This window comes from Prionailurus viverrinus, chromosome B4 (genome assembly GCF_022837055.1).
Source record: "Prionailurus viverrinus isolate Anna chromosome B4, UM_Priviv_1.0, whole genome shotgun sequence".
NCBI classification, from domain to species: Eukaryota; Metazoa; Chordata; class Mammalia; order Carnivora; family Felidae; genus Prionailurus; species Prionailurus viverrinus.
This window is the reverse complement of record NC_062567.1, coordinates 116,913,698-116,937,328: the sequence shown is the minus strand read 5'-3', so window position 1 is coordinate 116,937,328 and position 23,631 is coordinate 116,913,698. Positions and strand designations below refer to the sequence as shown.

The window sequence follows — 23,631 nt, the reverse complement described above, 5'->3', positions numbered from 1 at the left end:
CCTTCAATCTTAGCAACACTTTTCCCTCATCTGAAAATGAATTTCTGCAAATGGTCCTAAATGTGACAAAACTCAGTGTCTATTTCCAGAAAGATAGATTCAGTCTGTATAGAGAATTTAAAAATATTTGGACTGGAGCAATGTTTCAAGGCCACAAAGAAAATAAAGTAAGGACTGTGTTTATCTTCCCTATAATTTCCTCCCTCCCCCATAGCACGTAGGGGAGGCCCTGTCAGATCATTCTGAATTCAAAGCAGGTGGCTTGTGATTTCTGGACAAAGTGGAGTCATAGAAGAGCAGATGATGGCGCTGCCTAAACAGAGTTAAATGGATGTGCCACGAACTTCTTCAAGTGGTTATCAAATAAGAGGTCGGGATGAATTCCAGACTGAGTTGGTATGTGCTGGGGCTTGTTACTCCCAAAATGGCTGCTACGACTTATGTGGATGATGTAAATATTTGGATCAGCATTTGGCTGTAGTTCTGCTTTAAATGTACGGAACTCACATTGAAATTTAGTTATAAACGTGCCTGAGTTAATTCAACAGTCAGAGAATGAGTTTGCATATGATTTGCATGCTTAATGTACTAATACCTGAAATGTCCCCATAACCCCAGCTTCTCCCCACTTCTCCCCACCCCCAGCCCTATTCCCAACCCTTGCCCCACAACCTGTGGTACCCCCATCTCCTGCCATGTCTGTTCAGACTGTTTTGAAAACTGCCTGTTGAGCTCGGCCAAGGTGTACCCAGCTGAACTATGACAGGTCTCATGTGAAGATCTGATGCTTGGTTTAAGTTGTCACCTCAGCAAACACTGGATCGAAGGATCTTATAACATTAACGAGCTCCTCTTTTTGTATCATTCCACGGAGTTGCGTGCAAACTTCTGTTGTTCCATTAACAGTGTTACCTGTGACTTAAATGTACAACACCTGTTTGCTATGTTGTTGTTGCTTTATCGAGGCGGGGGGCGGGAAGCAGGTTAATGGGGCAGATTAGAGGACTTGCCAGATTTGGGGAGAGCTTTTAGTTAAGAACTCATAGCTGCATGTTTCCAGAGCTTTTAACTATAGGTATTATCACTTAAAGGTTATTACACTCACCTTCAAAATAATATCAAAATCCACATTTCCTACATTTTCAATTTTTACTAGTTTTTTTAAAGAGCAAATTACAGCCCGTTGAATTAAAGACTAGAGACATAATTAAGACCAGATGTTTGAAAGAGAAGGCTAAGAGAAGATCATAATAGGCAGCCAGAGGAAAACTTACTCCTAAAATTAATTGAAGTCAGTCATTGCTTTTACAAAATAAAAGTTCATATAAATATAAAGAGAAAACTCAAGAATGAGTCACGGATGGGTCCTAAGGCACACAAAAATGCTAAAGTAATCATTCTAGGTAAAGTCTTAACTGTATCAACAGACAGGAGACAGGAGAACCGAGCCCTCTTCAAGTACAAAGAATAGCTTAGACTAGAGCGTGAGGGAGAGCTCGAGAAAATCTGATAGGTCACACACTCCAGTGAGAAACTAATGAGCTAGCATGATACTAACGTTGCTCTTCCTGAGATTAGGAGTGACCCATCTCAAAGAGAAAAGCTTCACATTCTCTGCCCCAGTGAAAAGGCATTCTGGAGGGGCTCTAGAATTTTCTTCCATTTTTCCAGAGCCTGTTAGAAACTTCCGAAGGCAAAGCCTATGCCTACCACTTCCCAGCATTAGCAGCCACCTCATGTAAGTCCAGACCGAACAGAGAAAACTGAAATGCTGGTCCTCTTCCCCAAAACACACATCCTATTTAAGCTATTCCTGGAGACTTGTGGTTTTTAACCTGTTAGGGTCTCTGATCCTTTCAAAGAATTTAATGAAAGCTGTAGACTTTTTCTTCCCCAAAACATACATCTCCATCCACAATTTTGCATTCTTATCCTAGACTCCTTGAAAATCTTCCTTAAGAAACCCTACAGCATCAACCTATTTGCTAGTACTTCTATGAAACTTGGTCTCTAACCAAAGTTTTACTTGTTTTTGGAGTTCATGAGACCTATTTGTATTCTTTCAACTCCTGAGAAGAGTAATTCCTTATAATTCTACAAGACCAGCCAAATCCAGGTTAAAAGAGAGTGGCTTTGGAAATCTGCCTGTTGTCTAGTTTTGTTAATGTCCATCTGAGAACAAAGAGCTGAATTTCATGAAATGAGAATCTTCAGGGAAGAGAGTGAGAAATCTCCCATATATAATACCTAAATTGGACTAGAGCCCAGCAAACACCTGCCAGCATGGACCTCTCACTTCATAGATGCTCACACTAAACCGTTATATGAGGCTAACCTCATGGAAAACGGTAAATGAAACTACGGGATGTCCTTCTGTCTCAGGTCTTAGTGGGCATATGCGTTATATGATATGCCATCATATGTGCACGTGCTTGTATTTGTGAATCATTTGCACATATGACCAAACTTGGTATTTAAGTGTTTATTATTCATGTGTGCTTTAGGTTTTCTGAGAAAGGTAGCTGAATACATCCAAGACAGTCACAGTGGCATTTTATCAATCCAAATGAATTCAGACGAGGGAAACTAGTCATCCATTCGTAATTTTTCTTCTAAAATTTTGTTTAGAGTCACGCTTTTACTACCTTTTCTCCAGAGATATAAAATTATCCCAAGAACACAGTACACGTCACATTTGGAAACTGAAATTCATGGAACTGTGTATTCTGAATGTAAAAGCAGTTCAAACTAAAAATTTCAAATAATCAAGGTTAAAAACAGAAAAGTCTTTTCAAAGTTGTATGTTCTTTTCTGTTGTGACAGAAAACTATGAATTAGTGCCTCATTTATGAAGATCTCTATGTTTTATTTTAAAATTACTTAGCTTAGGGCGTCAATCTAAAAATGGAGTAACTTCTTTCACACCTCAAAAATTAACTCAGCTTTGGGAAATATGATGCTACCACATATAAAACCGTAATAAACAGTAAAAGTATTTATGTGCACATAATACACCCAAATGCATTTGCACATCCCAGCACACATGTATAAGAAGAACTCAGGCTAGCTATAGGGAATGAATTTGGCCAACTGCTCATATTACGTCTAGAATAAATGTGATTTTCAGACAGGAGACTGGGGAGAACCTTCCATTACCTTGCGACCTCCAAATGAAGCCACAGCCTCCACTCCAGTACAGTACTGGCAACACCACCCAGAAAAGCTCATCTTCCAATCGTGTGATTACAAAGCTTTTGTAAGTTACTATGAATTCAATATTTGGGTTCCAGAGGGGATAGAGGGTGTGTTTCTGGCTTGCTTACTTTTATGTTGAAAATATACCAAAATGTCCCCTGCTGAAACTCTTAAAGTATTCACCCATTCTTATTCTTTTTTTTTAATGTCTTATTTATTTACTTACTTACTTATTTATTTTGAGATAGAGAAAGACAGCACGAGCTGGGGAGGAGCAGAGAGAGAGGGAGACACAGAATCTGAAGCAGGCTCCACGTTCTGAGCTATCAGCATAAAGCCCAACGCAGGGCTCGAACTCATGAACCACAAGGTCAATGACCCAAGCCAAAGTCAGATACTTAACTGACTGAGGCACCCAGGTGCCCTGTCCCTTCTCTTATTCTTAAAGTAGCCTTTTCTATACAGAGAAAGTCCAAGTAAATAGAGCTTTATAATCCCTCTGAATCTTGTGAGCTTAAGATCTATTTTGTATATAGTTTTATATCTTAAATGAGATAAAGCATGATCTTTAAATGGATATGAATAGAAGTATATAGCATATACAGACATCTCCACTCACTCACTAATGATCTCAAAACATTGGCTCTACTACCAGATTTTTTCACTAGAATTATAATACTGGGTATTTTTTTTCTAATAGAAGAGAGAATCAGGCTTAGCTGAAAATGCAATATAAACAGGGAGGTGTTGAAAAAATACTGTAGGTTTGGGCGGGGGCAGGTGGTGGTTGTCATGACTACAGCTGGAGAAGGAAAATCACCTCTTTTACAAAGAAATGTTTCAATTAGGGTAAACTTCTCTGATAACTTAAAAAACAAGAACTTCACCAAATTCATTTTTCCTAATTTGATTAAGATGTGGGCATTCTGGTTGTTGCATAGCAATTTGGCCTTTTTTTTTTTTTTTTTCATTTTGTTATCTATCCCTTTTTTACTGCCTACTTATTGTGAAGCACTGGATTTATTTCAGCAGTAATCTTTCCAAAACTGTAGGATTGAAATGCCTCCTTCCTCCTCCAAAGCTCAAACACCAAATCCCTGAGCCTTTGGAAGGCCTTAACCTTTCAAGGCCTTAACCACGCCCTCTGCTCTCCAGCCCTTAAGGGCTCACCCTCTTCCAGTCTGCAATTTCCTGGTTTGCAGGGCTGATTCCCAACTGCGGTTTTGCGGAGTGCCAGCGTTTCTTCAGTCATGTCAGGAAAATAATTATTTTAATTCACTTTTTTAAAAAAACAACAACAACAACACATAAGAGCTCTTTTTTTTTTTTTTTGAGGGAGATTAGGGAGGGAAAAAAATGACAAAGGAACCCGACTGAAGCTTCAAAGAGTTGAAGAGGAGTCTATTGGTGGAAAGGCAAAGAGGCATTTTGCTACAAACTGCCCCGCAGCTAGAACATGGAGCCTGAGTGGCGTTTTGTCCCGAGGCGGTATTGGATCTGATCACCTAACCGCACGGTGGTTAGTCATTCCTGGGAGGAGACTTTTCTCATCTTCCCCCTCCCCCATTCAGCCCTCCGTGTGGGTTTGCAGCAGGGACTGAACTCTTTCTGTTCGGGAACAACCGAGATGCCGTTCTCCCTCCCCGCTGGCTCCCATCCCGCGCCCATCCCGTTCTCAGGTGGATCAACCACGGGGCGCGCAGCTGTGAATGAAAAGACCCCAAACTGCGTCTCCGCCCGAGAACAGCCTAACGTTAATTACCTACGCAGCCAAGTCAGCCCAAATGGGGTGCATGTTGCTTAGCTTCTCAGCTGTCTCACACAACCCTGTAATTACGTAGAGAGTAGTGTGATTTATTTTTGCAGACATTGCTGCCTCAAAAAAAAAAAAAAAGGAAAACATTTTTAGATGCCCCCATTTTGCAGTTAAATATGATTTGAAAGATGGCATCTTTAGAAGATGCTGCAGTTTTATTATAAAGAGCAATTTACAGCCCTCAGAACTGTAGTTAATTCTACGGCATTCTCTTTCTAAAGGCATTTATTAGGATTAGTTACTCTTAGTTTTTTAAAGTTATTCAGCAACTTTCAGCCAGGAAACCCAGCCAATAGGACTTCCACAGTTTGGTTTCTAAATCGCAACTCATATTTATACTCTTTTTCATAAATCATTGAAATGTTTTGTATTTTAGTATTTAGGTTCTATGCTGATAAAAGAGCTCAGAGGGACAGAATCAACCCAAGATGCCTGTGCAAAAATGAGGGTAAGTTTGCCAAACAATTTTATTTCTAGTCGCTGAAATACTAAATACCGGGTATGGTTACAAATTGCCACTTTTCAAATGACTATTTTCTTCATCTGTTGGTCTGCTGAATCACATTGCTGTTCCATAAAAAGGTGTTTGGGCTTTGTTCATGTTTATACTTGAGTTTATCTCACTGTAGTTTGAGTTGATATCCGTTGGATATATTTATGTATTTGTGCCATATTACATTTATTATTTTTAAAAATTTAAAGTTAATTGTATATACACTGGTCATTCTCCAGATTGAGAAAAATGGTCTTTAGTTGGTTGCAAGAAAATGCTTTAAGCACCTACCTGTCAGTCTGAGAACATTTACTGTAAAGACCACCAGTTAACTAAAAAATTATCAAATGCTAAAGTATTGAGAGCATATTATATAAAGCTAATGTTCTTTATGAGTATTCTTAATTATTCTGGGTTGTTGTTGTTTTTTAGTATAAGAAAAAAAACCATTCAACTCTGAGTTAAATCATGTAAGGGCAGTAAACGTTGACAAAAAGGGCAATTGCAAATGCCTGTGATTGGTGATTGCTGGGTTCCTAGGAAGCTGTATTAGCCAGACCAAGTCTTACTCCTGCTGCACACCCACTTTAGCTTTTGTTTTTTTTTCTGTATCCTTTATTCTTGCTTCCTCCATAGCAGATATATAGAGAGGTGTGGCGCTGACTGACAGTACAGATTGAGAATAGTAGGCTTACTCCATATAGCAACTAACACTCAAATTTAAGTTTGTCAGCAAGTGAACCCTAACTCTTATTTGCGGCCAGTTTCCATCATCATTTATTTTATATGAGCAGTGTTGGGTGGGAAATATTTAAAAGCATTGAATTAAACTAAAACAGTTATGAAGGCAAATATGTAATACTGATTGCTCTTGGAAGGCTGAGGGTGTGTGAATCTTCATGAAACTGAGACCTCAGTATGTGATCACTGATTTAATATTTGGATCAGCTCAGTAACAGAAAGACTGAAAATAGTTATCCTTCTATTTGATGTAGAGTTATACTTCTATTGTCAGTGCCAAAGAATCTTTATCCCAGGTACTATATTTAGATGAAAAAAGCTGTGGTATGTGTCAGGAACTCTATGTTCTGGTTTTCTTGCTGCTTACATGCTGTGGAAGTCACTCTTAGTCATAATAATAATAACCGCTAATATTTACCAAGTAGGTAAAATGTGCCAGTCTTCTATGCTGGGTGCTTTGTGTGTTTATCCCACTGAATCCTATCACAAACCTAGAGATTAGTAGTGTCCTTACCCCCACTTTACTCTTGAAGAGACTGAGGCTGAGAGAGGTTAAGTAACTTTCCCGAGGTCACATAGTGAATAACTTGCCAATCTGGAACTAGAACGCAGATCTGACTCCAGCATTTAACTACCGCACTTGCCTGCTTCCCCTGGGCCTCGTTTTCTTACTTAGAAAATGAGGACATGGGACGAGGTGCCCTGTAGGGGTCTTGGTTCACGGTTTTATAATTCTGGGAATCTGGTATTCTCAATATATATCCGCTCTAAATTATGTCACCAGTGAACAATAAAATGGGAACATTTTTCAATCATCAAGCCTCATAATAATTTTAGAGCTATTTATGAACGTGTCTAAGAAATTAATTTGGCATCTCTGATTTAATGCTATTAACTCAATTATCTGAGTCCAGCTACTTCGATGCTGTAATCCGCATAAATAGTGCATACAGCACATAGCACCATTTAAAACCAGATTTGTGATTTGAATTTCAATTTCTTGAAATTAGTGGATCTGAAATTCCATTCTGATAACAGGGAAGCCATTTTAATAGTGTCAGCGGAGAATAATTTAGTTAAATACTTGTCTGTTGCTTAAAATGAAACAGAAAAGGCCTTCTGTTTAGAAGCCATTCTTCTGTTCATTGGGGTTTTTCTGGTTTGCTGCCCTTGGTGTTTATTTGGGGTAGTTTACATGAAAATAGGGACTTCATTGCTTCTTAGAATATCACAAACCCTTATCTCCCATCTTGATTAAATAAATATCAGTCTTTGGTACAGTGGCTGAAGTTGCACTCAGTGGATTTATTAGAGCCTTTCAAAAGGAGAAACTCAGGTTTGCTGTTATCTGGGACTATTGTATTGTGAATTAGAACTCTCACCAACTGAAAATGGTGTGGATCTCAACTGGCAGTTAATTTTCAGTTTGAACTTCAAGACGCTGTTTTATCTGTTTTCAACATGGTAGCATTGCAGTCAAAAGTCCCAGAATGATCAGGTCTACCCAGGGGAAATACTTCAGGACTGGTGATCTTAGAAGTTGATATGTAGTAATATCATTAGGCCAAATTACTGTAGATTAAAACTTTACCTGGTTTTTAACTCTTTGGGTGTAAAAAAAAAAAAAAAAAAGACGTTTTCAATTCAACAGTATGCATTTTAGCTGAAATTAAAATTTCTTTCCCAGTAAGAAGTAAATCAGTACGGTTCTTTATTCTGAGAAATGCTTCCTTAATGTACTTTGTTAACAAAGATGACTAAGATTTGGCTCTCTCCCTGAGTTCACAGTTCAGTAGAGAAATCCTACAAGTTAACATGTAATTCCCCCAAAGTAGGAGAAGTTTCACTATAGTGTAGTCTTCATGTTTCCATCAACCTGCAGGATCATCACAGATGATCCCCAAAGTGACCTGCAAGCATGGTCTCCTAAAATCAGTTTTTCAATACTAATAGCAGTTAACACTTGACAGCTGTAGACCAGGCCCTGCACATGTGATTATGTGCATTAATTCATTTAATCATGAGTGAGTATTGCTACTGTCCCCATGTTACATGTGGGGAAACAAAAGCCAATGAAAGTTAAGTAACTTACCCAAGGTTAGCCAGCAAGCAGTGCAACCAGGGTTTGAACCCAGGTGATCTAGCTCCACCACCGAACTCCAAACCCTAGGCTGCACTACCTCTCTAATGAGCCCTTGGAACATTTATTGCCCGGAGTTTGAAAATAAACTGAAAATGTCCCTGCCTGAGTGGCTCAGTTGGTTAAGCATCCAACTCTTGATTTCAGCTCAGGTCATGATCTCACCATTTGTGAGTTCAAGCCCCACATCAGGCTCTGTGCTGGCAGTGCAGATGCTGCTTGGGATTCTCTCTCTCCCTCTGTCTCTGCCCTTCCCTCTCTTTCTCTCTGAAGAGAAAGAAATAAACTTAAAAAAATTAAAAACAGGGGCGCCTGGGTGGCGCAGTCGGTTAAGCGTCCGACTTCAGCCAGGTCACGATCTCGCGGTCCGTGAGTTCGAGCCCCGCGTCAGGCTCTGGGCTGATGGCTCAGAGCCTGGAGCCCGTTTCAGATTCTGTGTCTCCCTCTCTCTCTGCCCCTCCCCCGTTCATGCTCTGTCTCTCTCTGTCCCAAAAATAAATAAACGTTGAAAAAAAAAATTAAAAAAAAAAAATTAAAAACAAAATAAAATAGCTGAAAATGTGGATCATTTATGTTGACAGACAGCTTTAGGAACCCTCAAAGAGTCCGTAAAATTAGCTAAATTAAACCATGTAGGTACAGATATATGTAGTAATTTGGAGTACATTCCAATATGTTAACCTAAATAATTTTAAGAGAGTTTTTCTTGCATCCTAAGCAACTATATTTTTTTCCATAATACTTAAATACATGTACTTTGCCCCAGCACAAACCAAACACAATGTTCCCCCTTCAGAAACATTTGGAGTGTTTGGTGGTCACAATTGGTTAATTTCTAAGTTTATCTAAGCCTGTTTATTCATCCCTAAGGTCCCCTCCATTTCTGAAACCAAGATAATTCTACACTAATGTCCTGGTATTTTATTATACTCATATTATTTCAGTCAAAAATAGGCCATCATAAGCTAATGTATGTGAGATGGTAGTAATTCACATCATTCTGTTCAGGTCAGCCAGCCTTTTTCCTCTTCAAACTGCCTTATAATTTTTCTAACAGACTTTACTTTTTAGAGCAGTTTTAGGTTAACAGAAAAATTAAGCATAAAGTGCAGTTATTGAACATACCCCCTCCACCATTCCCTTCCCAGTTTCGCATATTAACATGCATTGATGTGGTACATTTGTCACAATTACGAACAATATTGTTATTAACTAAAGTCTGTGGTTTCCATTAGAGTTCATTCTCAGTGTTATACAGTGTTTGGGGTTTTGACAAATGCAGCCATTACAGTGTCACAAAGAATTGTTTCATGCCCTAAAAATCCTCTGTGCTCTACCTGTTCATCTCTCCTCTCCCCTGCCCCCCAGCCCCTGGCAACCACTAACCTTTTTACTGTCTTCTGTCTTTTCCAGAATGTCAAATAGTTGGAATCATACAGTGTGTACCCTTTTCAGACTGGCCTCTTTCATTTCTTTAGCAATATGCTTTTAAGCTTCCTTCCTCTATGTTTTTTGTGGCTTGATGGCTCTTTTTTTTTTTTTTTTAATGTTTATTTATTTTTGAGAAAGAGAGAGACAGAGACAGCATGAGCAGGGGAGGGGCAGAGAGAGAGGGAGACACAGAATGTGAAGCAGGCTCCAGGCTCTGAGCTGTCAGCACAGAGCCCGATACAGGGCTCGAACTCATGAACCATGAGATTGTGACCTGAGCCAAAGTCGGATGCTTAACCGACTGAGCCACCCAGGTGCCCAATAGCTCTTTCTTTTTATCACTGAATAATATTCCATCGTATGGATGTACCACGGTTTGTTCATCCATTTACTTATTGAAGGCCATCTTGGTTGCCTCCAGATTTTGGCAATTATGAACAGAGGCGCTATAAATATTTGTATGCAGGTTTTCATCTTAAGATTTTTTTTTTCCTGGATCCACACCCTCTTAAAATTATCTTCTTAATTGTGTTTAGTGAAGAAGAATCAATAGGAACTTACATTAAACCCTGATAATTTTTTTAAGTAGAATTGCAGTTTTTGTCTTCTCTTTCAGAGTTTTCTTTAATAAAAGCCCAAGAGATTAGATATGCCTTGATATTGAGGCATACTTTTAGGACGAATGATTTCTGTGAATTATTTCGCTCTTCAGTAGTACAACTTGGCTGCCTATTACCTTTACTGTGACAGCTTTACAGGCATTTCTGTTAAAATTAAAGTCTAAAAACATATATTAGTAACATGTGAGAAGTTGTAACAAGTATCTATTTGATCTGAACATATTCATTTAGTGCTGCCTTTTATGTTACTAGTTAGGTTTTCCAGCTAAATCTGTGCTCAGAGACAGGCTTCATTTCTGAAAGGATTCCTGAGGGGAAGCATTAGCTCTGGGATCCTGAATATGATGCCCCCAACATGCTCCCCATGGAACACAGAACCTTCCTTCTGTCACACCTCATTTCACCACTGTACAAACCTGGTTGCTCATGCCCCGTTCCCTTCGAGGGCGGGAACCATGTATATTGTCACCCCAGGGCCTGCCATAACATAGCTACCTTTAGGGTGGTTTTGATGGTGATCAATAAAGTGATGCCTGTAAAGGGTCTAGTTCACTAAAACCTCAAAACACGTTGACCTCTTCCTCCAAAATATTTGAACAAGTAAATTGATAGATTTGCTTTGGATTATTTCATTTATTTTTTACTCAACTATAATGTCAGTATTGCAGTCGTTACCCTGGTTTTCTGCATTCACAGTATGTAAGAAAGTATTCAAAAACTTAGGAATCCTATACTCTTATTATTTTTTTTAGTGTTTATATATTTATTTTGTGAGAGAGTGTGTGCATGCGTGGGGGGGGGGGGGGGGGTTGATGGAGGGAGCAGAGAGAGAGAATCCCAAGCTGACTCCGTGCTGTCAGCACAGAGCCTGACATGGGACTCAATCTTATGAACCATTGAGAACATGTCCTAAGCCAAAACCAAGAGTCGGACACTTGACTGACTTAGGTGCCCCTTAGTTCCAGTTTTTATTATTTAAAAAAAAAAATTTTTTTTTCAACGTTTATTTATTTTTGGGACAGAGAGAGACAGAGCATGAACGGGGGAGGGGCAGAGAGAGAGGGAGACACAGAATCGGAAACAGGCTCCAGGCTCTGAGCCATCAGCCCAGAGCCTGACGCGGGGCTCGAACTCCCGGACCGCGAGATCGTGACCTGGCTGAAGTCGGACGCTTAACCGACTGCGCCACCCAGGCGCCCCTTAGTTCCAGTTTTTAAAGGCCATCACCAAGAGGAAGAGAAAATGATGGGAAACTGTTGATAAGATGGTAAATGTAATTTTGCAGTTTTATATTTTGGGGGAAGTAACTTGTTCCTAAATCGATTGGGAGTTAGCTTGCCTCTTTTAAATAATGTGTTCACAGGACTGAACTTTACAAAGCAATAAATAGGTTGCTTTGGCCTTTCAGTGTTCTCTTTGGTATGAGTAATTCCCACTTCAAAGATTCTAAGACGCACAGTGGTTGCTCAAATGAGGGATTTGCTCTGGCCAGATGACGTTCTACTATTCCTTTTTGCCTCCCGAGACTTACACATACCCCATCCCCCAGCCCCGAATTTTGCCTCAGGGTATAATTATCACTAATATACAGTATTCAGTCACTTCCCTAATTAAATATACTATTAGGAAACATCTGCTACTATAAGAGGTAGGCTATTATATTCAATTTCATACTCTAAAATCTTTCTCTAATCCCATAGTTGATGATGAGTATTGTTCACAGGTGTTTGTGCTCCAGGCAATTTCTCTTTTAAGAAAAGAAAAATACCTGTTTTCAACTACAATCAGGTAGAAATCCGCCTTCTCAATGCAAATTAGGAAATATATATATATGTATATGTATGTGTGTGTATATATATATATATATATATATATATATATATATTTTTTTTTTTTTTTTTTTTGTCCGGAGTAAGCAGATCTGGCAAATTTAAATTAGGGAATCTTTATTTCCCAAAGGGCTTAGATAGTTCAGACACCATAGTTCAGGTTTCTTATTGAGTCCATTCCCCTGACCTTGTCTCATTTTTAAACTCCAATCTAGAAACAATTCTAAAGTTGAATTTTCAAATCTATAAATTTCCAAATGTACCTTGATTGAAGTGTGAAGACTGTCTTTTTTCTGTGCTTGTCAAAAAAAATAATAATGTTGGAGAATGGATTGGAATGCTTGAAATCAGATTTTAGAATTAGATGGAAATGTTGTCTCTATGCTCTTACAAGAGACTCAAACTAGGGACACCTGGGTAGCTCAGTTGGTTAAGCATTGAGTCTTGATTTCAGCTCTGGTCATGATCTCGTGGTTTGTAAGTTCAAGCCCAGCATCAGACTCTATGCTGACAGCATGGAGACTGCTTGGAATTCTTTCTGTGCCCCTCTGCTGTGTGCTCTCTTTCTTTCTCTCTCTCAAAAGAAATAAAAAGAAACTTTAAAAAGAAAAAGAAGAGACTCAAAACCTAAGTCATGTTTAGTTCCTTCTACAACTCCTGTCTATTAGGATGGTTTCCAGAAATCATTTCAGGGACTACTACTTAGGAACCAGGCTTGGAAGAAATGTGCAAACAGCTGTTTTTTTAAAAGTCTCCATTTGCCCAAGTTTCAGGGAGGAATAAAATATTTCATTTTTTGCTCCCTCCCAAGTACTGCAGGTCAGTACAGGTCTAAGCCCATAAATATGAGTGTATATTAAAATAACAGTATACACAAGGCAACAGCATTTCCAACTGCTCACTGCTAAGCTTTGCTCACTTGTACTTTTGCTTTGTGAGTGATTTCCTAGGGGTCCTCCCAAAGGAAGACTGAACAATTCTGATCATCTCATCCTATATCATCTTTATACACCCTCACTATTGCACATCACTGAAAGGTTTCATGGCCCTCTTCTGCCTTTAATGCCCACGGAAGCTCTCTTTCTAAACATACTGAGTCCATTGTCATTGGTCCAGATATATTGCTCTGCTGAATATTCATTGTTGGAACCACCATTTCACCACTATCCTAGCATGTAGCCCAGAGATTATTCACTTATGCTCACAGATGTTGACTTTACTTCTACTCTCTCTTGCCAGTGGGAGGATGTACTTTGGAAAGCAGGTAAGTGAAAGCATCCATCCTCAGAATAAGAGCAATGGCTAAAATTTGTTGATGCTCACTACATGCTGGGCCCTGGATTATGTAATCCTCACAGCTCTACAAAGTCGATGCTGTATTAACATACCCATTTTACAGATGAAATAATTAAGACATAGAGGTTAAATATCTTGACACACAGTGGAGCCAAGACAGGAATCCAAACATGCCCTTCTGTGCTATTATTCACTGTACTACAGTGGCTCCTGGAGAAGGAGCTTATCAGTGGGTCTCTTCATAAGTTCAACATGACCATACCTATGTGCACACAAACACACTCTTTTTTTAATTTTTTTTTAAATGTTTTTATTTATTTTTGAGAGACAGAGACATGGCATGAGTGGGGGAGGGGCAGAGAGAGAGAGACACAGAATCTGAAGCAGGCTCCAGGCTCTGAGCTGTCAGCATAGAGCCCGACATGGGGCTCGAACTCACAAGCTGTGAGATGATGACCTGAGCCGAAGTCAGACGCTCAGCCAACTGAGCCACCGAGGCGGCCCCACACAAACACACTCTTAACTTGTTCTTATAAGTAATGGATTGAACTTATCATAAGTGAGAAGTCGGTGTGTTTTTTCACATGTTTACAATTAGCTTTTTTTAAGTTTTTTTTTAAATTTTATTGTTAATTATTTATTTTTTAATTTACATCCCAAGTTAGCATATGGTGCAACAGTGATTTCAGTAGATTCCTTAATGTCCGTAACCCATTTAGCCCATCCCCCCTCCCACAATCCCTCCAGCAACCTTCTGTTTGTTCTCTACACTTAAGAGTCTCTTCTGTTTTGTCCCCCTCCCTGTTTTTATGTTATTTTTGCTTCCCTTCCCTTACGTTCATCTGTTTTATATCTTAAAGTCCTCATATGAGTGAAATCATATGATACTTGTCTTTCTCCGACTGAATAATTTCACTTAGCATAATACCCTCTAGTTCCATTCACGTAGTTGTAAATGGCAAGATTTCATTCTTTTTGATTGCCGAATAATGCTCCACTGTATATATATACCACATGTTTATCCATTCATCTGTCAATGGACATTTGGGCTCTTTCCATGCTTTGGCTATTGTCAGTAGCGCTGCTAATAAACATTGGGGTACATGTGCCCCTTCGAAACAGCATACCTGTATCCCTTGGATAAATACCTAGTAGTGCAGTTGCTGGGTCTTAGGGTAGTTCTATTTTTAATTTTTTGAGGAACCTCCATTCTGTTTTCCAGAGTGGCTGCACCAGTTTACATTCCCATACAATTAGCTTTTTAACTAAAAAAATATATACATTTTTAAAACTTCTCATTTTATTATTATAAAAGTAATAAACATTCATTGTTATCCAGTTTTAAAACATAGATAGGGAAAGGGGAAATAAAAAGGGAGCGCCTGGGTGGCTCAGTAGGTTGAGCAATCTGACTTTATCTCGGCTCAGGTTATGATCTCACAATTCATGACATCGAGCCCCACATCGGGCTCTGAGCTGATAGCACAGAGCCTGCTTGGGATTCTCCTTCTCTCTCTCTCTCTCTCTCTCTCTCTCTCTCTCTCTCTCAAAAATCAATAAATAAACATTAAAAAAAATTGTAATTTTATCACACAGAGATGGTAAACACCTCTCTGTTAACACCTTGTTCCTATGTAATCCTCCAAACTAATTAATCATGCGTTCATAGGCATTTCTTTTCTACAAAGCAATAGGAATATACTGTGCCTACTATTTTCTATTTTCTAATCTATTTTTAACATAACATATTTTAAAATATTTTTGTTCCAATAAATATTTATCTTCAACATTATTTGTAGTGGTTGAACAATATTCCAATCAATAACTGAACCAAACTCATTTAACCAGTTCCCCTTGTTGGTCATTAGGTCATTTTGAATCTTTTCAAAATATAACCAACACTGTGGGCAACATCCTTACACCTACATCTTTTGCAATGGGTCTGATTGTTTCCTTAGAATTAGCCACTAAATATAGACTGGCTAGGTCAAAAGTATACACATCTTGAAACTCTGGGTAAAAATTGCCAAACTGCCTTCTAAAAACCTTGTTCCAGTTGACACTTCCGGAAGCAGTACACGAAAGTGTGTTGGTGTTCGCTTGTCACGTCTCTCAAGGTATATACTTAATACCTTGGATGTGCTCCTAGTTGAGGGAGAACTGGGGAACTTTTATGAGAAACCATACATCTTCAGCGTTACCCCTGGGCCTGTCAGCTCTGTCTGAGCAACATCTATTCTAGAAGTACCTCTAGAATCTATCTTTATGACCTGAACTCTTTATTTTATGTGAAGGATGTTTTTTACTTTCACAGTCCCTGAGAAACCATGGAAGTTTAAATAATTCTTGTTATTTGCTCTGAAGACCAAGATCTGTAACTAAGTGCTAACTAAGGATTTTTGGAAATCACTTGTCAAGTGGAGGATAGTGTGTTTTGATAAATTAGCTTCTCTCTGAATTAATGTAGGATGCGGTACAACTGAGTTTACATGCATAGCAGCAGAGAACAGTTCTGACAGTGACTTTCAATCAAAAATCAACTATTTATTTAACTTATTTATTTTGAGAGAGAGAGAGCACGCAGAAGCAGGGGAGTGTAGAGAGAAGGAGAGACAGAATTCCAAGCAAGCTCCACACCATCAGCACAGAGCCTGATGCCGGGCTTGAATTCATGAACTGTGAGATCATGACCTGAGCCAAGACAAGGAGTCAGATGCTTAACCACCTGTGCCACCCAGGAGCCCCCAAAATCAACTGTGTTTTTAGAACAGAAGTTTTCAAACTGTGGTAACAGCAGTAGCTTCTGGAAATTTGTTATAAGTGCAAGTCTTAGGCCTTATCTCAGACTCACTGTCTTAGTTTTTCAGGCTGCTATAATAAAAATACCATGTGACTGGGAGAAATTTATTTCTTGTGGTTCTGAAGGCTGAGAAGTCCCCAAGTCAAGACACTGGCCAGCCCTCTTCCTGGCTCATAGATGGCCATCTTCACTGCCCTCTTATGATGGAAGAGGACCCTTTTATACCTTTTATAAGCACACTTAATCCCATTCACAGCTCCACTCTCATGACCTAAGCACCTCCCAAAGGCCCCAACTCCTAATACTTTGGGCATTAGGATTCAACATAAGTTTGGGAGATCACAGACCTTCAGTTCATAACACTTACTGCATCAGAAACTGTAGATGTGGGGCCCAGCGATTTGTTATTTACCAGGCCTTCCATGTGATTCCAATGCCCACGAAAGTTTGAGAACAGCTGCCTTGGTCCACTGGGCATTCCTGTTAAGTCTGCCATGCAGTTAGGTTGCCCTGGTGGAATCATTCTGCCATGGTGCCTGGAAAGCAGCCAGGGCCAGAGGAGTAGAGATAGAGGGCATCGCTTTGCGCTGTACTAGATTTGGCCAGGGTGTGTGAGTTACACTTGGCAGTACAATAGCCGTGTCTTGTGCCAAGGGAGTAGTTAGAATGGCTGCCTGCCCACCGTCTGCTCTTGTCACATGGTCGTACCAGGCTCTGTACTCACCCAGCCCTTGTGTCAGGCTTCTCCTGGCCAGAAAAGCCCTTGAGAGGTCATCTAGCCTCATTTCTCAGCCAAATGAGACTTACCCCTAAGTCATCAGTGACAAATAAGAGTTCAGACTATTTTTAAAGACATCCAGAGGGGAAAACTTTGCAGCTGCCCCTAATAATCCTCCTGCTGTTTCAAAAAGTCTTTCCTTCTCAGCACTTGCAATTTGAACCAGTTCCCTATTGCAAAAATGAAGACCTAACCCTTCTCTCCTTGAGGCTGACAAATCACAAGGTCGGTAAGGCTTTCCCATCCCATAGGAATCTCCTGGCTTATCTCTAATCACATCTGTGGTTCTCCTCCAAGTTCTTTCAAGGCCTCCGTGCCTGGCTCTGGGCACCAGGGCTCTCTGAAAAGTCTGCTGAGCTCCTGGTGCACTGAGAGGCTGGCACTGTGGTTCTTCTTTATAAAGCTGGCTTTGTGCTCGCTACCATACATTCATTTGTTTGTTCATTCACTTAATAATTATGGATTTCAGCAGCTGTTAGACTGAACCCTATGAAATTGCTGATATTTCACCATTTTTTTGACCCATAAAAAATGGCAGTGTCATAGGGCTAAACCTGAGACCATGTGCTAGTCATTATGGGGGAGATCAGAGACAAATCAAGAAAGATGTGGGCCATCCTCCAAGAACTCCCTGTATGGTGAGGGAGACAAACCTGAGACCCATGGCAGCGAACCCTAAGGGAGAGCGGCAGAGGTCCACAGGGCATACCTGGGGTAAGAGGTGGCCATCTTGTCAGGCTGCGAGGCCACACGAGGCTTTCCCAGAAAATGATGTTGAAACTGAGTTCTGGAGGGTAAAGGTGCATTTCAAATAGCCGATCTGTGGTCTGCTTTCTATCTCTTAGAACCTCCGCAACATAATTAGTATCACTAAATACAAAATACAACACTGCTTGTTTTCTACATTTTTTAAATCATCTGAAAGGCACTTAGGGCTACCAAACATAATTGTCTGATCCTATTTTAATTTACTTGCTGAGACTGAATATAATAATTAAGCTTTGAAATGATCTAAAGAAAATATTATATGGCAAAATTAATAGTTACAACTCAGCGCTGAATATCTAACTAGAAAGCATTCTCAGGGTAGCCATGTGTAGGTTAAAAATATACTGTGAGCTGGATGGCAGTAGCCCATCCAGAAATCTGTTCCCCAGTCTGCGTTTAAAATACACTGGAAATGAGCAGGGTATTGTAAGAATGAAGGGTTGGTGATCTCTTCCCCATGGGCTGCCTCACTCTGTTCCCTCTCTGTACTGGTTATGAGGCACAAATGACTCTCATTAGGAACATAAACATCACTCTGGACTCCAACGCAACATTACGGCTCACAGCTGAAGTGCTCCCTGTTGTAAACCTCTTTGCTCTCACTCACACTTAGGAAAGCCATGCTCTGAGATCAGAGCATCCCTGCAGTCTCAAAAGGATATTCTCAGACTGTTGACTCTGCATTAGAAAAGGAGAAACTGTCCCTTCTCGGGGCATGCTAAAAGGATAAAATAAAAGTACCAACAGCAATCTCTGACTTGATAAAAAGATTAAAAGATGGTATTACTTTCCTTGGTGTGTCCAACAATCCCTCTTAAAAAAAAAAAAAAGGTTCTAAAAGTGTTCAGTTACTTTACAGTATCTCAGGTGCCCACCTCCAGATATGACATTACAGTCTGTATTCTGTGTAAATGCTTACAGATAATATAAACCCAAGTGCTAAATGTAAAGCTGGCTGTGCATTTAAGATTCAAAAGTTGCACTTTATTTTGGATTTCAGAAAGGTAGGTATTTTCCCTCTATAACCAAATACTGTTTCTGTTAGAGTAATAAAAGGATGATAATCTTATTTTGGGTAACTATGAACAAAATACAATTGAATATCACTGTAATGCTCTTAGCAGGAGAGCAAGATGCTATGAAGGTTAAATTAATTTTGGGCATTACCCATGAGTATTCAGCTGCTCAGGTATCCAGAGGTCCTCATTACAAGTGAATCTCTCCTATAAAGCTGGCACTGACGGGGAGGGAATTTGAGGGCTTGGGGAAGGCTCAGAAAGTCCACCAAGAATATGGTGCAGAAAAAAAAACAACTGGAAACAAAAGAGAACCATAACATAAGGTTTGCCCTGAGCATTTCACTGGGGAAAAGAGCCTGAAGAAGTGAATTCTGTTTATACAGATCAATAAGGCTTGAATGTTTAACATACGTACATATATGGGAGTATTAACTACCAGAATCGCAGCAAAGCTTGCAGATAAGTCATAGAGACCAGTGTCACCTGCAGCTGAGTGCTTTGTAACTTGAGCAGTGATGGCCAGACTAGGTGCCTCCGTCCCTGGGAAGGAGAAGAAAACAATAATTTCAACACGTAAGAGAAAATGGAGACGGCGGGATGTGGGCTGTCTGTGATTGGACTGGAGCCCTGCTCATATTTCGGTATCTGTACGGCCTTCACAAAATGAAGTAGGCGCTTATTGGATTTCTTGCCTGATTATTCTCCCTGAAGACTCGGTATATTAGCTTTCTTCTATGCGTCTTCAACCTTTCATTAAAATAGCGTATGAAAAGACCTCTTTGAAAGCTCTGTCAAAGTACACCAACAGAAAATCCCCTAAAACAGGTTGGATTTCTATCTCCTAGAATTTTAAATGCCTTAAAGAAGGGGCATTACATTGAAGAGCTGCCAGAGTGACTCTGCGGCCAGCCAGGGTCCATCATCATCTTGTCACGGCGCGCAGTGGGAAAGAAGCTCGGTTTGGGCTCCAGATTGGACTGTGTGGCCACCCCCAGCGCTGCCGTCCACACAGCCTGCAGCGGGGGCACACCAGCGTGGCCTTCAGCTGGGAGAGCAGGGGCTCTTGGCACCTAGGAAAAATGACCACCTTTTCTCTTGTCTTCTTTGTCCATGTTGTCTGAGCATATAACGTAGAATCCTTGTATCGGGACAGAAATCATCGCTGATGCCCTCATTTCAGCCTGAGAGCCCGTGTCCCAGCCTGCCCGTTGTCCCAGCCTTCCGCTCCCTCTCGCTGACAATCACTGCACACCCCTCTGTGTTCTTTCCTCTGTCTGCTGTTCTTTCCTCCTCATGCTGCTCTTAATAAAATCAGCAACAAACTTTTCTAGTTGCTGAAGCCCAGGATTTTGCCCAGAAGACCCAATACATGTAGCAGCCGGTTTGCCTGCCAGCCATAATGTCGGGCTTCAATTTTTAGCTTTTTTCAGCCCTCCTGGCGTCGGGCACGGCTCCCACCTTCTAAGGAATCTGCCCCTTGACTTCTGCCATACTGTGTTCAGGCACCTTCCAACTCTGTTTCAGCTTCATTGACTCTTAATTCCCCACTCCTTAAGGGTTATCTTCCCCAGACAGGAGATTCTTAGCCCTCTTCTTGTTCACTCCTTGAGCCACCTCATCTCCTCAGGCACCCCTGCTGTGCACATGGATTACCAGATCAGATTCTTACTTCTAATTTCCTACTGGACATCTCCACCTGATTACCAATGTTCAAGGGGTTTCATGCAAAAGCATGCTCCTGTGTAGTATCCCTTATCTCAGTTGAGGGTCTCTTCATCGGTGACATCTTCTCGCTCACTCATCTTTCATAGCAGATGGGTTAGCAGAGCCTCTCGAATCTTCTTCATCAGAGTTATGGCTCCCTCTTCCATGCTTGCACTTCTGTTTCAGCTCGGGTGCTTAGGGTCTCCTGTTTGAATGTACCTCTCCTTCCAGCCTTGCTGCATTCAGTCTCTAGCTGTTCCAGTGCATCCGGTCACCAGCACTGGCTTTCTGCAACCCAGCTCTGACTGTGTCACTCCCTACTTAAAAGCTTCCAGGGAATTCTAACTTGGCAGAGTAAGTCACAACCTTCCAAACCTACTGTATCAGCCTCATCTTCCACCAATTACCCAAACCCACCCCATTATTTCTCATTTCCGGGCGTGTGTGTATGTTGATTCTTCTGCTAAAAAGCCTCCTTTGTCCTCTTTTGGCCCCTAGAAAATCCCCATTCATCCTCTTGGAACAGCTCAGTCAGCCCTAGCAGGCAGTCACTGCTTGTCAAATGAATAATGAAGACTTGCCCTACTCTCTCCTGCAAAGTGAAGCTCTCTTTGCTCAGTACTCTGGAGGCACTCTGTTTCTCACTGTTGCATTTATCAGCATTTGTGTTGTGGCTTCTCTTTGTGGCAGACCAGGCCAGGAACGTGGTGTGTAGCTAGCTCCTGTGCTGCCTCTTCCTCTCCCTGTCCCATGGCAGACCTCGTTCCCAACCGTCTTTCCCACTGAGCCGAGACACAGGCTCACAATTTTCTCAATACCGCACTCGGGACGCCACTTGCTGCAGACTGTAGTTTGCACACAGCTTGAGGTCTGCTTAACGTGCCCTGAAGTAGACTCTGAGCTTTCCCAGCACAGTGGGCTGCCTACTATAACCACTCAATTGCTGAATGAATGACAAATGGTTTTGCTTTTTCCCTTTGGGGCTTTCTTAATACTAAATGAAATGTTGATATTTTAATATTATATTGTTCGATGGTATAGATAGATGTGTCTGAGAGAAATGTATTCATGGCAAGGAATGAGGGAGGTAATTTGTTGAAATCCATTGTTATCCTTTGCAGAGAATTCTTCACACACACATTCAGTCCACCAAGCCACTACCTGTGCCGGCCGGCTATAGCTCTCTCTTTACAGAGCTCAGCCCACAACTTTGCCTTAAAATTGGCATACTGAGCGTTACTTCTTCTAGCTTTGCCTTTGATTTACCTTGCACACTTTTAAAAGTTGGTTGGATAAAGCATTAAAAAGACAAAAGTATCTGCATCTCTTTGGCAAACACAGAAGAAAACTAACAAGCTTGGGTAATTTTAAAACTAGTTAAAAAGCACTTCAAGAGTGCTTTTTTTCTATACCGTGTGAAACACTTAATGAATACTAAATAGTAACACTCTTACTGATCCATTTGCTCCATCTTTGAAACCAGTACAGTAGCTCTCCAAAAGATGTGTCAAAACAGTCAGGAAAATGTGAAACACCTTTTCCATGGCTCACGTGAAAGATGTAATGCAATTATGATTTTAGAGTTCAGTGAGTTTCAGTCACTCTATCCAACTAAAAGCCTTCTTTAATTCTGGTCACATTTCAGAATTTTAAAATGGAAAATTGGGTAATGTTTTCTCCCGATTCCCTTAATATCCATAAGACAGGTAGGTGGTTGTGGGACACTGGAAGTGGAGGGTTCTGGTGTGTCGGTCGTGAGGCTAGGCAATGCAGTAAACGGGAATTAGAAAACAAAAGGACAGACAAGGTCTGGAAAAGCCCACAGCCATTCCTAAAACAGTTTCACTGCATCTGTATGTATCGATAAAACCTATTCTCCATTCACTTTTTAATGACTTTATGCTGTTGGTGAATTATTGAAATGGTTTCCTCACATTTTTATGTATTTTCTCTCCTATTTTGTTCCCACCTGTCTTATCTGGAAAACCCATCAGGCTAACTGTCAGGTAGGTTCTTCTTGATGTTTAATGTGATTATTAGGAGGATCCATAGTGGGAAATGAAGTACACAGACTGTTGGTGACACGTGATGAATGATAAAGCTAAACAGAAAAGACTCATACTAAATTTTGGAGAAACTTTTTGCAGATGCATAAAACTATAGAAGCTGAAGACTCTGGGCACATTAAGCCAGTGTGAACATCCGTCATAAGAACATAGCCTAAGGAAATCTAGCAGCTCTAAATGATAAAGTAGGTTGTTACCTGGACTGTCCAGTTTTGCTGTGGCTCAAAATACAGACTGTTCCTGGAGGGCTTAATTGTTGTAGGGTGGTATTGTTTCCCGCATGGTCACAAGCGATGGTGCTGTAAATATATCAGCTCTTACGGATTTGGCCAGGTTTGAGAAAAATTCACAATGATGTATTTTAAATCCCTATTTTAACCACACATTCAGACATATGTCATGCCTTGAAGAAAGAGTGACTAGAAGGGGGAGCAGTGGCATATATTTTGCTAATGCTAAACTCACCCTTGGAGTTAACACTGACATGGTTTAACTTTAGTCAAAGAAGCGTTGCTTGAAATTGCTGTAGGAGACAGAGCTGTCCATTTCTCCCTTTGGTGTCAGGGAAAAGGAGTATTCCTTCACCCACGGGAGGCAGCAGAACAGGCTGTTTTTAGATCCTCAAGTGCAAGACAGATAGTTTAGAACCCCAAACCACAGCTAAGCCCAAGAGAAGGGAGACCTACATTTAAATTAATGTGTTTGGTGTGTGTTTGTGTGTGTGTGTGTTGTTTTTAACTTGGGCTCATTTTTATCTTCCAAGAGGAGAAATTATGTGCTTCAGTTGCCATGCAACACAAACCGCTCTAACAGCTTTCTAATTTTAATTTCAGAAGTCTACAGAGCAAATGAAGAAGGTCCCCACTATTATTCTTTCAGTCTCTTATAAAGGAGTCAAATTCATTGATGCAACAAATAAGGTGAGTAGTGCACCT

At 40.5% G+C, this 23,631-nt stretch overlaps 1 protein-coding gene across 4 annotated transcripts in view; it reads left to right on the top strand.

Annotated features, from left to right (window-relative positions):
• The window catches only part of ANKS1B (ankyrin repeat and sterile alpha motif domain containing 1B), a 1,101,801-nt gene that overhangs the window by 1,041,443 nt on the left and 36,727 nt on the right, over positions 1 to 23,631 (top strand). For all 4 annotated transcript variants that reach the window (XM_047867387.1, XM_047867386.1, XM_047867385.1 and 1 more), the window contains 4 exons: positions 3,128 to 3,256; positions 5,388 to 5,459; positions 22,625 to 22,636; positions 23,530 to 23,616. In XM_047867387.1, the coding sequence (XP_047723343.1) occupies positions 3,128 to 3,256; positions 5,388 to 5,459; positions 22,625 to 22,636; positions 23,530 to 23,616 (300 nt within the window). The remainder of the gene's footprint in view (positions 1 to 3,127; positions 3,257 to 5,387; positions 5,460 to 22,624; positions 22,637 to 23,529; positions 23,617 to 23,631) is intronic.